Genomic DNA, 12,820 nt, shown 5'->3' on the forward strand with positions numbered 1-12,820 from the left:
TCTTATGGTATTACTCCTATTTTACTCAATTTTTCTAATCTCAGAAGCCCATTGTCACCCCTCTCCCCTCTAATTACATTGGCAATATTGATTCCCCATTCACTTACATTGTCAAAATGAATAAAGGAGCTGGGGTAACTGGAATTCAAGTGAGGTTTCAGAGGTACAACCAAAGCCTATAATCACTTTATAGCATTTCTTGTAAATATGCCATACAAATTGGAGATTGTAAATTGCATCACTATAAAACATAAAGTATCAAAGCACTTCTACTGTAAAGAATGAATATCTGAAAATATCTTTCGTTCTCAATGATTGCAACCTCCCATATTATACATACATTGTTTTTTAGTTATTCAAACTGTATGTTCAAAGTTTACAAAAGTAAAGGAACTTAAAATGATAGCAAGCATTCAAAAAATTGTAGTAGCAACTCTTCACTCACCTGGATCCATATGATTTCTGCAAGTTCCTTACGATTTTGTACAATTGCCCATATGAGGAGATCCCTTACTGGATCCATTGTACATGATGGTTTTCCTTGAGATCTTTTGTGAAAAGAACGGAGGGTGACTTTCTGTACCTGAAGCATAATTTTAGTAACAAAATAGGTTTCAGTTCCATAAATTAGTAGGTAGTGAGAATCAAGACCATAGACAAATTTAAGAAAAAGAAGTCACATAGAGAAAAAATAAAAAAACAAAAACAAACATATTTTATGCCAGAATAATAATAACAATAATAACCTACATTTATTTTGATGTGTGGGACTGCTATAGACAGTCTAGGTCGTTCTGTACTTTTGGGCTTTGGATAAAGGTGTTTTGTGAAGTCACCAAGGAGTTCCCTCAGAACTTGAGACACATGGTGAAGACGAAGTTTTGATGATTTTCTGAATTGTAATCGAAACCTTTCATCTTCAATAATCTTTGCTAGCTTGCTATGGAACAAACATGATGGGTCCGTGTTGTTATACAGATTAATCATAGTTTCTTGTGTAGCGTATTCTTCCAAGCGCACACCGTGCTCCAAAAACAGCTTAACAAAATCAGGTTTGTTGTGAATCAATGCAGCTGTCATGACTGGATGAAGATCTGAGGGCTGTAACATACAGAAAATAAGTAACAACTCTAAGAAAATCAATAATTATTATTATTATCTATATATATAATTGTCTAAGGGGTACTTCCATCTGTCTGTCTGCAACTTCCATCTCGGAAATCCCGCGTTGCTGATTGGTCCCGCCAGCTGCCTGTCCTGGCTGCCGTGACCAATCAGCGACGGCCACAGCCCGGCCGAGAATTAGTCCCTCCCTACTCCCGTCCACTCAGTGCTCGGCACCCGCTCCATAATCCCCTCCAGTCAGCGCTCACACAGGGTTAATGACAGCGTTAACGGACCGTGTTATGCCACGGGTAACGCACTCCTATGCAGCATCAATAGTAAAAAGATCTAATGTTAAAAATAATAGAAAAACAAAAAACTTGCTATTCTCACCTTTCGTTGTACGCTGAGGCGCGCGCGGCTGCCGCCAGCTTCCGTTCCCAGAGATGCATTGCGAAATTACCCAGAAAACTTAGCGGTCTCACGAGACTGCTAAGTCATCTGGGTAATTTTGCAATGCATCCTGTGAACGGAAGCTAGCGGCAGCCGTGCATGCATCGACACAGCTTCGCTGGAGGCCGGAGGGGGAGTATATAACTATTTTTTATTTATTCATTTTTAACAGGGATATGGTGCCCACACTGCTATATACTACGTGGGCTGTATTATATACTATGTGGCTGCTTTATACTACGTGGGCAGTGTTATATACTACGTGGGCTGTGTTATATACTGCGCGGCTGCTATATACTACGTGGCCAGTGTTAGATACTGCGTGTCTTTAAAATTAGAAAAAAGTGTGAATTAGAAAAAAGGGCTAGTTTGAACAGGCAGTCAGCTAATACATTGTATAAAAAATTAGCCCTAGATATGCCTGTCCACTGCAGTAGTGTATTAGATATAAAATTACTGTCCTAAACTAAGTTGTCACCAGGGCCCAGTTTAACTAGTAAAAACCAATGACATGCAGTGACAACTGCCCTAGATGCAAAGCCTCAATAAATTAAACTAGGCCCTGGCGACAACTTAGTTTAGGACAGTAATTTATATCTAATACAAAAAAAAAGGGTTCTTTATCTCACATTTGGCGTATTTGCCTATCAATAAATCCTCAAAAAATGATCCAGCTACAGCCAAATGTTTAATATTACTACAATGGTTGCAAACTACTGTTTCCACCATATCTCAATTGCTAGAAAAAGTGAACCAGAATTGCAGGCTGGAGAGGCAGCCAAGCTGGACAGAAGGAACTCATGATCATTTTGTGAGGTTCTGGTTCCCTTGAAAACATAGACTTCCCTTATAACTTTGTCCCATTTGGACCAATTATTGGGACCAATTCCCATTATTATATCTAAATACTTAAAAACACTGAGTCTTTCCCACTAAATTTCTCCAAGCCCTCCCCACTTCACCTCACCACTTCTTTTTTGCTTTGTTCCCTTCCCCTCCAACGCTATGAAAACTCATTAAAACGCATACATTATGCATGCTATCATTTAGAATGCATTCTGCATGTTTTGTGCACATGGATGCGTTTTTTTCTGCGAAAAAAACGCATCGCGGTAAAAAAATGAGCATGTTCATTATTTTTGCAGATTTTCTGCGTTTTTCCCGCAATTCTATGCATTTGGGAAAAAAACGCACAAAAAACGCATCAAAAACGTGTCAAAATCGTGGTAAAAACGCATGCGGATTTCTGGCAGAAATGTCTGGTTTTTGTCAGGAAAATTTCTGCAAGAAATCCTGACGTGTGCACATACGTACATACATACATTAAGGTACCGTCACACTGAGCGACGCTGCAGCGATACCGACAACGATCCGGATCGCTGCAGCGTCGCTGTTTGGTCGCTGGAGAGCTGTCACACAGACCGCTCTCCAGCAACCAACGATGCCGGTAACCAGGGTAAACATCGGGTTACTAAGCGCAGGGCCGCGCTTAGTAACCCGATGTTTACCCTGGTTACCAGCGTAAAAGTAAAAAAAAAACAAACACTACATACTTACCTTCCGCTGTCTGTCCCTCGGCGCTCTGCTTTTCTGCCCTGTGTAAGCACAGCGGCCGGAAAGCACAGCGGTGACGTCACCGCTCTGCTTTCCGGCCGCTGGGCTTACACAGGGCAGAGAAGCAGAGCGCCGAGGGACAGACAGCGAGAGGTAAGTATGAAGTGTTTTTTTTTTTTTTACTTTTACGATGGTAACCAGGGTAAACATCGGCTTACTAAGCGCGGCCCTGCGCTTAGTAAACCGATGTTTACCTTGGTTACCAGTGAAGACATCGCTGAATCGGTGTCACACACGCCGATTCAGCGATGTCTGCAGGGAGTCCAGCTACCAAATAAAGTTCTGGACTTTCTGCAGTGACCAACGACATCACAGCAGGATTCTGATCGCTGCTGTGTGTCACACTGAACGATATCGCTAGCCAGGACGCTGCAACGTCACGGATCGCTAGCGATATCGTTCAGTGTGACGGTACCTTTAAGCTGCATTTACACTGAAAGATAATAGTGTACAAGCGTTCTTAAGAGCTATCATTGTATGATAATCTCTCAGTGTAAACGGGCATCTGATTACCTGAAGAATGACCAAAACACTCCTACATTGGGTGAAAAGATTTTTTGTGCAGCACACTAGATCAAAGTTCTCTGCAGTGCATTGTCCTGTATAAACAGGACTCACCCCACCGAGAACAATGGCAGCCTATGCACACTGTATGATCTATTACAGATTGCTTGTTTACTTTGTTCTGTCTGTGTAAACAGGCTAATAAACAACAACCAATTGGTAAAGCCATTAAGTACCACTGGCCAGTCTGTGTAAATGGAACCTTTGGTATTTCTCAACTACTGGCCATATTTCTAAATGAGTTCTATTTTCGTACCTGCATCTGTCTTTTGTATAACACAGATGAAAAGATTGGGAAACAGAAGAGCCAGTAGAGTCTTATCTGATAATAATATAATCTAGAAAATATTTAGAATTAAGAGTCCTCAGTGGTTGATACCTTTTAGGGTATGTGCACCCGTTGCGGATTTCCTGTGGATCCGCAGCGTTTTTTGCGGTGCAGAAACACTGCAGATCCACAAGTGATTTACAGTACAATGTAAATCAATGAGAAAAAAAAACCCGCTGTGCTAATGGTGCGGAAAATTCCATGTGGAAACGCTGCAGATTAAAAGAAGTAGCATGTCACTTCTTTTTTGCGGATCTGCAGCATTTTTGTACCCATTCCATGATAGAAATCCGTAGGGGTAAAAAACACAATAAATCTGCAAAAAATCTGCAGCAAATCCGCACCAAAAACGCACAAAATCTGCACAAAAATGCGACAAATCTGCACCTGCGTTTTCTGCTAAGAGATGCAGAATCCGCACCAGAAATTCCTAAGCCTAATCTGCAACGTGGGCACATAGCCTTAATGGCTAACTGAAAAGATGGTAACAAATTGCAAGCTTTCGAGAGTACTCAGGGCTCTTCATCAGGCATAGACTAATACAAAATCTGAAGAATCACATATTTATGTACAATACAGCCCAGAAATAATTCCATAGATAAGACAGGTGACGTGAAGCAGAACCACCATTATGTGAGAGTGATAAGCAGTTATGTCCATAAATATTGGAACATAATGGTAGTTCTGCTTCACGTCACCTGTCTTGTCTATGGCATTTTTCTGTGCTGTGTTGTGCATAAATATGTGAATCTTCAGATTTTGTATTAGTCTGTGACTGATGAAGAGACCTGAGTAGTCTTGAAAGCTTGCAATTTGTTACCATCTTTTCAGTTAGCCATTAACCCCTTAGTGACAGAGCCAATTTGGTACTTAATGACCGAGCCAATTTTTACAATTCTGACCACTGTCACTTTATGAGGTTATAACTCTGGAACGCTTCAACGGATCTTGCTGATTCTGAGACTGTTTTTTCGTGACATATTGTAGTTCATGTTAGTGGTAACATTTCTTCAATATTACTTGCGATTATTTATGAAAAAAACGGAAATATGGCGAAAATTTTTAAAATTTTGAAATTTTCAAACTTTGTATTTTTATGCCCTTAAATCAGAGAGATATGTCATGAAAAATAGTTAATAAATAACATTTCTCACATGTCTACTTTACATCAGCACAATTTTGGAATCAACATTTTTTTTTGTTAGGGAGTTATAAGGGTTAAAAGTTGACCAGCAATTTCTCATTTTTACAACACCATTTTTTTTTAGGGACCACATCACATTTGAAGTCATTTTGAGGGGTCTATACGATAGAAAATAACCAAGTGTGACACCATTCTAAAAACTACACCCCTCAAGGTTCTCAAAACCACATTCAAGAAGTTTATTAACCCTTTACGTGCTTCACAGGAACTGAAACAATGTGGAAGGAAAAAATGAACATTTAACTTTTTTTTGCAAACATCTTAATTCAGAACCATTTTTTTTATTTTCACATGTGTAAAAACAGAAATGTAACCATAAATTTTGTTATGCAATTTCTCCTGAATATGACAATACCCCATATGTGGGGGTAAACCACTTTTTTGGGCGCACCGCAGAACTTGGAAGTGAAGGAGCGCCGTTTGACTTTTTCAATGCAGAATTGGCTGGAATTGAGATTGGACGCCATGTCGCGTTTGGAGAGCCCCTGATGTACCTAAACAGTGGAAACTCCCCACAAGTGACACCATTTTGGAAACTAGACCCCATAAGGAACTTATCTAGATGTGTGGTGAGCACTTTGAACCCCCATGTGCTTCACAGAAGTTTATAACGTAGAGCCGTGAAAAAAAAAATCGCATTTTTTCTACAAAAATGATCTTTTTGCCCCCAAATTTTTATTTTCACAAGGGTAACAGGAGAAATTAGACCACAAAAGTTGTTGTGCGATTTCTCCTGAGTACGTCGATACCCAATATGTGGGGGTAAAACACTGTTTGGGCGCACCGCAGAGCTTGGAAGAGAAGGAGTGCCATTTTACTTTTTCAATGTAGAATTGTCTGGAATTGAGATCGGACGCCATGTCGCGTTTGGAGAGCCCCTGTTGTGCCTAAACAGTAGAAATCCCCCACAAGTGACCCCATTTTGGAAACTAGACCCCCATGGAACTTATCTAGATGTGTGGTGAGAACTTTGAATGCCCAAGTGCTTCACAGAAGTTTAGAATGCAGAGTCGTGAAAATAAAAAATATTTTTTTTTCCACAAAAAAGATAATGTAGCCCCAAGTTTTTATTTTCACAAGGGTAACAGGAGAAATTGGACACCAGAAGTTGTTGTCCAATTTATCCCGAGTACGCTGATGCCCCATATATGGGGGTAAGCCACTGTTTGGGCGCACGGAAGAGCTCAGAAGGGAGGGAGCACCATTTGACTTTTTGAGCGCAAAATTGGCTGTCGTGTTTGGAGACGCCCTGATGTACCTAAACAGTTTTTTTTGCGGTCGCCTGTAAACAGTTAATTACCGGCGATCGCAAAACAGGGGTTGGTAAAGTCGACCCGATCATGCTCTTTGGGGTCTCGGCTACCCCCGGCAGCCGAGACCCTAAAGATTCTCCCGGGCCGGCCGGCGGGCGCACTGCGCATGCGCCCGCCATTTTGAAGATGGCGGCGCCCACCGGGAGCCACGAGGAGCACCGGGGGAGATAGGTGAGTATCGAGGGGCTATCTGGGACCCCCTTTCTCTGTCCTCTGATGTGCGATCACATCGGAGGACAGAGAAATTAAAAAGGGATCGCGTTTTTTTTTTTTTTTGCGATCGCCGGTAAACGGTTAATTACCGGCGATCGCAAATGCGGGGTCGGTACAAAACCCCCCGAATCATGTTCTCTGGGGTCTCGGCTACCCCCGGCAGCCGAGACCCCGGAGAAAATCCGACTCTGGGGGGCGCTATTCACTTTTTCCACAGCGCCGTTAATTAACGGCGCTGTGCTTTAAGTACCCTTAGCGGCCGCCGTTAAAAGGCGTATCGGCGGTCGCTAAGGGGTTAAAAGGTATCAACCACTGAGGACTCTCAATTCTAAATATTTTTCTATCTACTGGCTAACACGGTACCAAGATATATATCTTTCCTGTATAACATAATCTAGGAATAAGGAATTCACTCACCTGGTAAGTTTGCTCTGAGGCAGCATTTGATAGGCATGTAAAATCAGCTGCTGCAAGACACTGGTCGTGGAGATACCAAGAGCGATATGGAACGGGATGGACAAGTCATTCAATGAGCTGCCGCTGAAGACTCAATACAGAATAAAACTCGAGAAAGTTTAATGTACAAGTTTACAGTGTCAGCGCGTTTCAAGGCCACACACAACCTTTTCATCAGGATGAAAATCTAACCCAATGTTAGGTTTTTGGCCTGATGAAGAAGTTGTGTGTAGTCTTGAAATGTGTTGACACTGTAAAGCTGTATATTAAACTTTTTGGAGTTTTAATCTGTATCTAGTCTTCACCAGCACGGCATTGAATGACACCTTCCATATTTGTATGACACATTCATATGTTTATTCAAGTTACTGCATTTGCATGTTTATTTGTATCAATGAGAACAACATTTGAATTGAACATCAAGTATTATTTCACAGTTTTATATTTAATTAAAGTAGATCTTATAAAATGAAAGAGTCTTTCAACATTTCTCTCACCTTCCATTGATGATCATCTGTGAAAATCTCACTTTTTGCAATGTCAACTCTATTCCACGCCACTGCTAGCTTTAATTGATGGTCCCAGTTTTCATGTCCTTGTTGGTCATGACTCAATGAAGCTAGAAAAAAAGACCCATTAATTTTAGATATAAATAGGAAAAAATAATAAAACTGTGTAATGTGTAATAGTCTACCACTGAATGTATATTGCAATGTGTTAAGTTATGTGTAGCTAGGTTATGTTTGGAAGTTCAAAAATAATAGAAGACAACATCAGATTATTACTGCGGCGACACAGCGTCAATCTGGTCACTTGTGCGAGAGTGAAGTATTCTTAATTATGCCAGAAATATTATTCCTTTGTTCAGTAGGTCAAGGGACATGAGCCATTGTTTCATGTGAATCTGTTCGTTTACATTTGTTGTATGTCAATTTGTGGAATTGTTTCTTATTATGTATTTCATCAGCTGCTGCTGTGTACCAGTCTGCAAAACTTGGAGGAAAAATATGCAGTATAACTGAACAATCAAACAATGTGCCATTACCTCCTCCATACCGTCCCCATTCCTGTGAGGGAATGCCCTGAATGAGAGCTGTGGGATATAAAAGCTAAATGCCTCTGTTTCCAGACAGACTCTACAGTACATCAGGTGAGGAATCCCGGCTCCAGCTGGTGGACTACATATCTGCTCCACTGCCCATCACTGTCACTGAACCCACAAATACGTTTGAAGAATCCAGGTCAGGACAATCAGGTCACCTGGCCACATACAGTACTTCACTGTGCTCAGTCAGCTTCCAAAGCTTGCCGCTACCTCCTCTCTGTGGGTGCCCGCCAAAAGTGGGGTGCTATTGACTGGGGTTGTTTGCCTGGATGCCATGAAGTCACAGAGGTTCTAGTCCTTAGTGAACCAACGCAGGGTGAAATTCTGTCATTTGCACCATCTTGTGTACTTGCTGGGAATGTATTATCGCAGTGTGTTACTCCCTCTGTGTTGTCAGAGTAGTATTCTGCCCATGGGGAAAGAGTATGGGTGTTCAATAGGATGAACCCTGGCCCTTGAGGTCTTTCTAAAGATAGCCAGGCCAGCAGATGAGCGCACTCTCTTACCCTCATGTCTCCACAATTACCTTTTAGCAAAGCTTGAAGAATAGCTACATCAATGTCATGCTGGTCATCCTTGTCCTCTCGAAATATGGTTAGTAACTGGCTGTGCCTTATAATATCTTGTATCTGGTAAGGCAAAATGAAGAAAGATAGTTAAAGTGTTTGTAACTACCACTAACTTTTATGTATGATTATTTTTAACTCTTTAATGCAGGCCAGTATAACTTTGGAAGGGGCAGATAAGGAGCCTAATTGTAGAGTGTTATGTTTTTAAAGCCAAGCATCGTTGTCCCATGCTGACCAGGAGTTCTGTGCTTAGTCTCTCGTTATACATTTCACAATCAAATTATAATGAAATATATTAGATTTGATGAGACTTTTTGTATTTACTAAGAAAATCCTTGTCAGAAAGGCTGTTTAATCCTTATATTAAAAAGTATTCCCATCTCATGCATTTGTAATATATCAAAAGAATATTTCAAAAATGTTGAGATGATGTGAGTTCCCCCAATGGAACTGACATCTATTTCAATAAGGAAACCTTGACACATTGCTGTTAGTGCAGACGTTGTCAGAATTCTTATTATTTTTATGGGAATTTAAGCCAATTCTCCACGGATAGAAGCACTAAACTTATTCTCAAGATGGATGGGAGTTCAATGATTTTGCCATAAATGTATATATGGAAATATCCCTTTAAGATGAGCTATAAAATTAAATTGCTCATTAATCTAAGTGTATTCAGTCTCCAACCAGCCAGCCTGACTGACAGCTTCAGAGCTAATAGTGAGTAGTGGGAGATCTGAGCTGGGAGAGGAGGAGCCGTCAGGAATTGTCAATACAAATAGGTGAGGGGCAACTGAGTAAAACTTTTATAAGAGAACTAGATGGTGGCCCGATTCTAACGCATTGGGTATTCTAGAATATGTATGTCCACGTAGTATATTGCCCAGCCACGTAGTTTATTGCCCAGTCACATAGTATATTGCCCAGTCACGTAGTATATTGCCCAGTCACATAGTATATTGCCCAGTCACATAGTATATTGCCCAGCTACGTAGTATATTGCCCAGCGACGTAGTATATTGCCCAGTCACGTAGTATATTGCCCAGCAACATAGTATATTGCCCAGTCACGTAGTATATTGCCCAGTCACGTAGTATATTGCCCAGTCACGTAGTATATTGCCCAGTTACGTAGTATATTGCCCAGTGACGTAGTATATTGCCCAGTCACATAGTATATTGCCCAGCCACATAGTATATTGCCCAGTCACGTAGTATATTGCCCAGTCACGTAGTATATTGCCCAGTCACGTAGTATATTGCTCAGCGACTTAGTATATTGCCCAGTCACATAGTATATTGCCCAGTCACGTAGTATATTGCCCAGTCATGTAGTATATTGCCCAGTTACGTAGTATATTGCCCAGTGACGTAGTATATTGCCCAGTCACGTAGTATATTGCCCAGTCACATAGTATATTGCCCAGTCACGTAGTATATTGCTCAGCGACTTAGTATATTGCCCATCAACGTAGTATATTGCCCAGCGACGTAGTGTATTGCCCAACCACATAGTATATTGCCCAGTCGCGTAGTATATTGGCCAGTCACATAGTATATTGCCCAGACACATAGGTATATAACACTGCCCTCGCAGTATTTAGCAGTGTGTGCACCATATCCCTGTTGAAAAAAATAATAAAATAAAAAATAGTTATATACTCACCCCTGGGATCCAGCGAAGCTGTGCGATGCGGCCGCCATCTTCTGTTCCCAGGATGCATTGCAAAATTACCCAGATGACTTAGCGGTCTCACGATACCGCTAAGTCTTCTGGGTAAGTTCGCAATGCATCTCTGGGAACGGAAGATGGCGGCCGGCACGAGCGCATCGTCCGACGATGGAAGGTGAGAATAGCAGGTTTTTTGTTTTTTTATTATTTTTAACATTGCATCTTTTTACTATTGATGCTGCATAGGCAGCATCAATAGAAAAAACTTGGTCACACATGGTTAATAGCAGCGGTTACGGAGTGCATTACCGGTGGCATAACGCGGTCCGTTACCGCTGGCATTAACCCTGTGTGTGCGGTGAACGGAGGGGAGTATGGAGCGGGCGCTGACTGCGGGGAGTATGGAGCGGGGAGTATGGAGCAGGCACCGGGCACACTGACTGCGGGGACTATGAAGCGGGGAGTATGGAGCGAGCGCCAGGGACACTGACTGCGGGGAGTATGGAGCGGCCATTTTATTCCGGTCTGTGCCCGTCACTGATTGGTCATGGCTGTTTTGCCACGACCAATCAGCGACTTGGATTTCCAGGACAGACAGTGGCCGCGACCAATGAATATCCGTGACAGACAGACAGACAGATGGAAGTGACCCTTAGACAATTATATAGCAGATATACAGCCATTCTGATATAGATTCATGGCAGTAAATGCAAAATCACATAAGATATTTATTTAAAAAATTCAGTTTGTATTGTGAAATCTTGTGACAAATCAGCTTTAACTAGTGTTGAGCGATACCTTCCGGTATCGGAAAGTATCGGTATCAGATTGGATCGGCCGATATTCAAAAAATATCGGATATCGCCGATACCGATACCGATACCCGATCCCAATACAAGTCAATGGGACCAAAATATCGGAATGTAAATAAGCCCTTTCTTTCCTTGTAGGTTCATTCTACATGAAGGAAAACAACTAAGAATAATGCAGGATGTATTTGGGGAGGTGGCGGAGACATTAAAGACATAGAGGTTTAGCCCAATCAAATAGAATAGCAGGAATTTTATTTTTTTTTAAAGACGTTCGGAGTGACAAAGATATTGACTATGTAAATTTTTTTTTTTTGTCAGATATTGATGTTTCACTATTCCACGCCCTTCCCCTTCTTTTTTTTTACTTTTCCCACACTTTCATCTTCATCATCATCAGCTTCTTTGACATCAACTTCTTCTTCACCTTATTCATCTTCTTCTTCATCTTCTACATTTTTTTATTACATTATTCATATTCATTTTCTTCAACTATTATTATTCTTCCTATTCTACTTCTTCATCATATTCTCATTTGTGACAGGCATTCCCGTAGTTGTTATCTATAAAAGTTTGAAGATTACACCTTCCGTTCTGCCTGTCACAAAAGTTACATTTGTCCGCGTTCAGTTTGGCCTGCAGCATCAGGCTTTATCCAGGGGCACCACGAGGAGGAACGGACTCACCCCCATACACTGCTTAGTCTTCTTCTGCATATAATTTAGATAATATCTTTTGCTCTGATATTAAGTGTTATGCTTAATGTTCTTCTGCTCTTTGTTCTGCAGCCTCTTGTTCTTCTGCTTCTCGGTCTTCCATGTCGTAGTCTCCAGGGTCGTCGTCTCCACCGTCGTCGTCTCCGCTGTCATCGTCGTCATCGTCATCGGGGTGGTCTTCAGGGTCGTCATCTCCAGGGTCGTTGTCATCTCAGTGGTTGTCGTCTCTGGTGTCGTCGTCATCTTAGGGGTGGTCTTCCGGGTCGTCGTCTTTAGGGTCTTGAACTTGGAAATGTAGCAGAAGGCACAAGAAGGCTGAGAAAATGCCGAGAACCAGCTGATGGAACTGGAACTCGGATGGCTACCCGAAGGTCAAAGAGCCAATGGAACTACCAAGGACCAGCTGACGTTACTGGAACCCGGTTACTAAGCAGGAGGTACCCGTGCTAAAAAGCACTACCAAGGACCGCCTGACGTTGGCGGAACTCAGATACGCAGAAGGAGGCACCTAAGCCAAAGGCTCTGCCCGGAACAAGCTGACGTTACTGGAACCAGGATGGGGAGCAGAAGGTACAAGAGCAAAAGACACTGCCGAGAACCAGCTGACGGTACTGGAACCCGGATGGGTAGCCGAAGGTCCAAGAGCCAATGGAACTACCGAAGACCAGCTGACGGTGCTGGAACCCGGTTACTAAGCTGT

At 41.9% G+C, this 12,820-nt stretch overlaps 1 protein-coding gene across 1 annotated transcript in view; it reads right to left on the bottom strand.

The window, feature by feature from the left end:
* TRPM2 (transient receptor potential cation channel subfamily M member 2) overlaps positions 1 to 12,820 on the bottom strand; it is a 1,329,765-nt gene that overhangs the window by 913,679 nt on the left and 403,266 nt on the right. The window contains exons 10-13 of the mRNA XM_069733764.1: positions 8,881 to 8,983; positions 7,747 to 7,868; positions 751 to 1,101; positions 446 to 583 (exon numbers count right to left, since the gene is read on the bottom strand). Of these exons, the coding sequence (XP_069589865.1) occupies positions 446 to 583; positions 751 to 1,101; positions 7,747 to 7,868; positions 8,881 to 8,983 (714 nt within the window). The remainder of the gene's footprint in view (positions 1 to 445; positions 584 to 750; positions 1,102 to 7,746; positions 7,869 to 8,880; positions 8,984 to 12,820) is intronic.

The sequence above is a fragment of the Ranitomeya imitator genome, chromosome 7, assembly GCF_032444005.1.
Source record: "Ranitomeya imitator isolate aRanImi1 chromosome 7, aRanImi1.pri, whole genome shotgun sequence".
Lineage (NCBI taxonomy): Eukaryota > Metazoa > Chordata > Amphibia > Anura > Dendrobatidae > Ranitomeya > Ranitomeya imitator.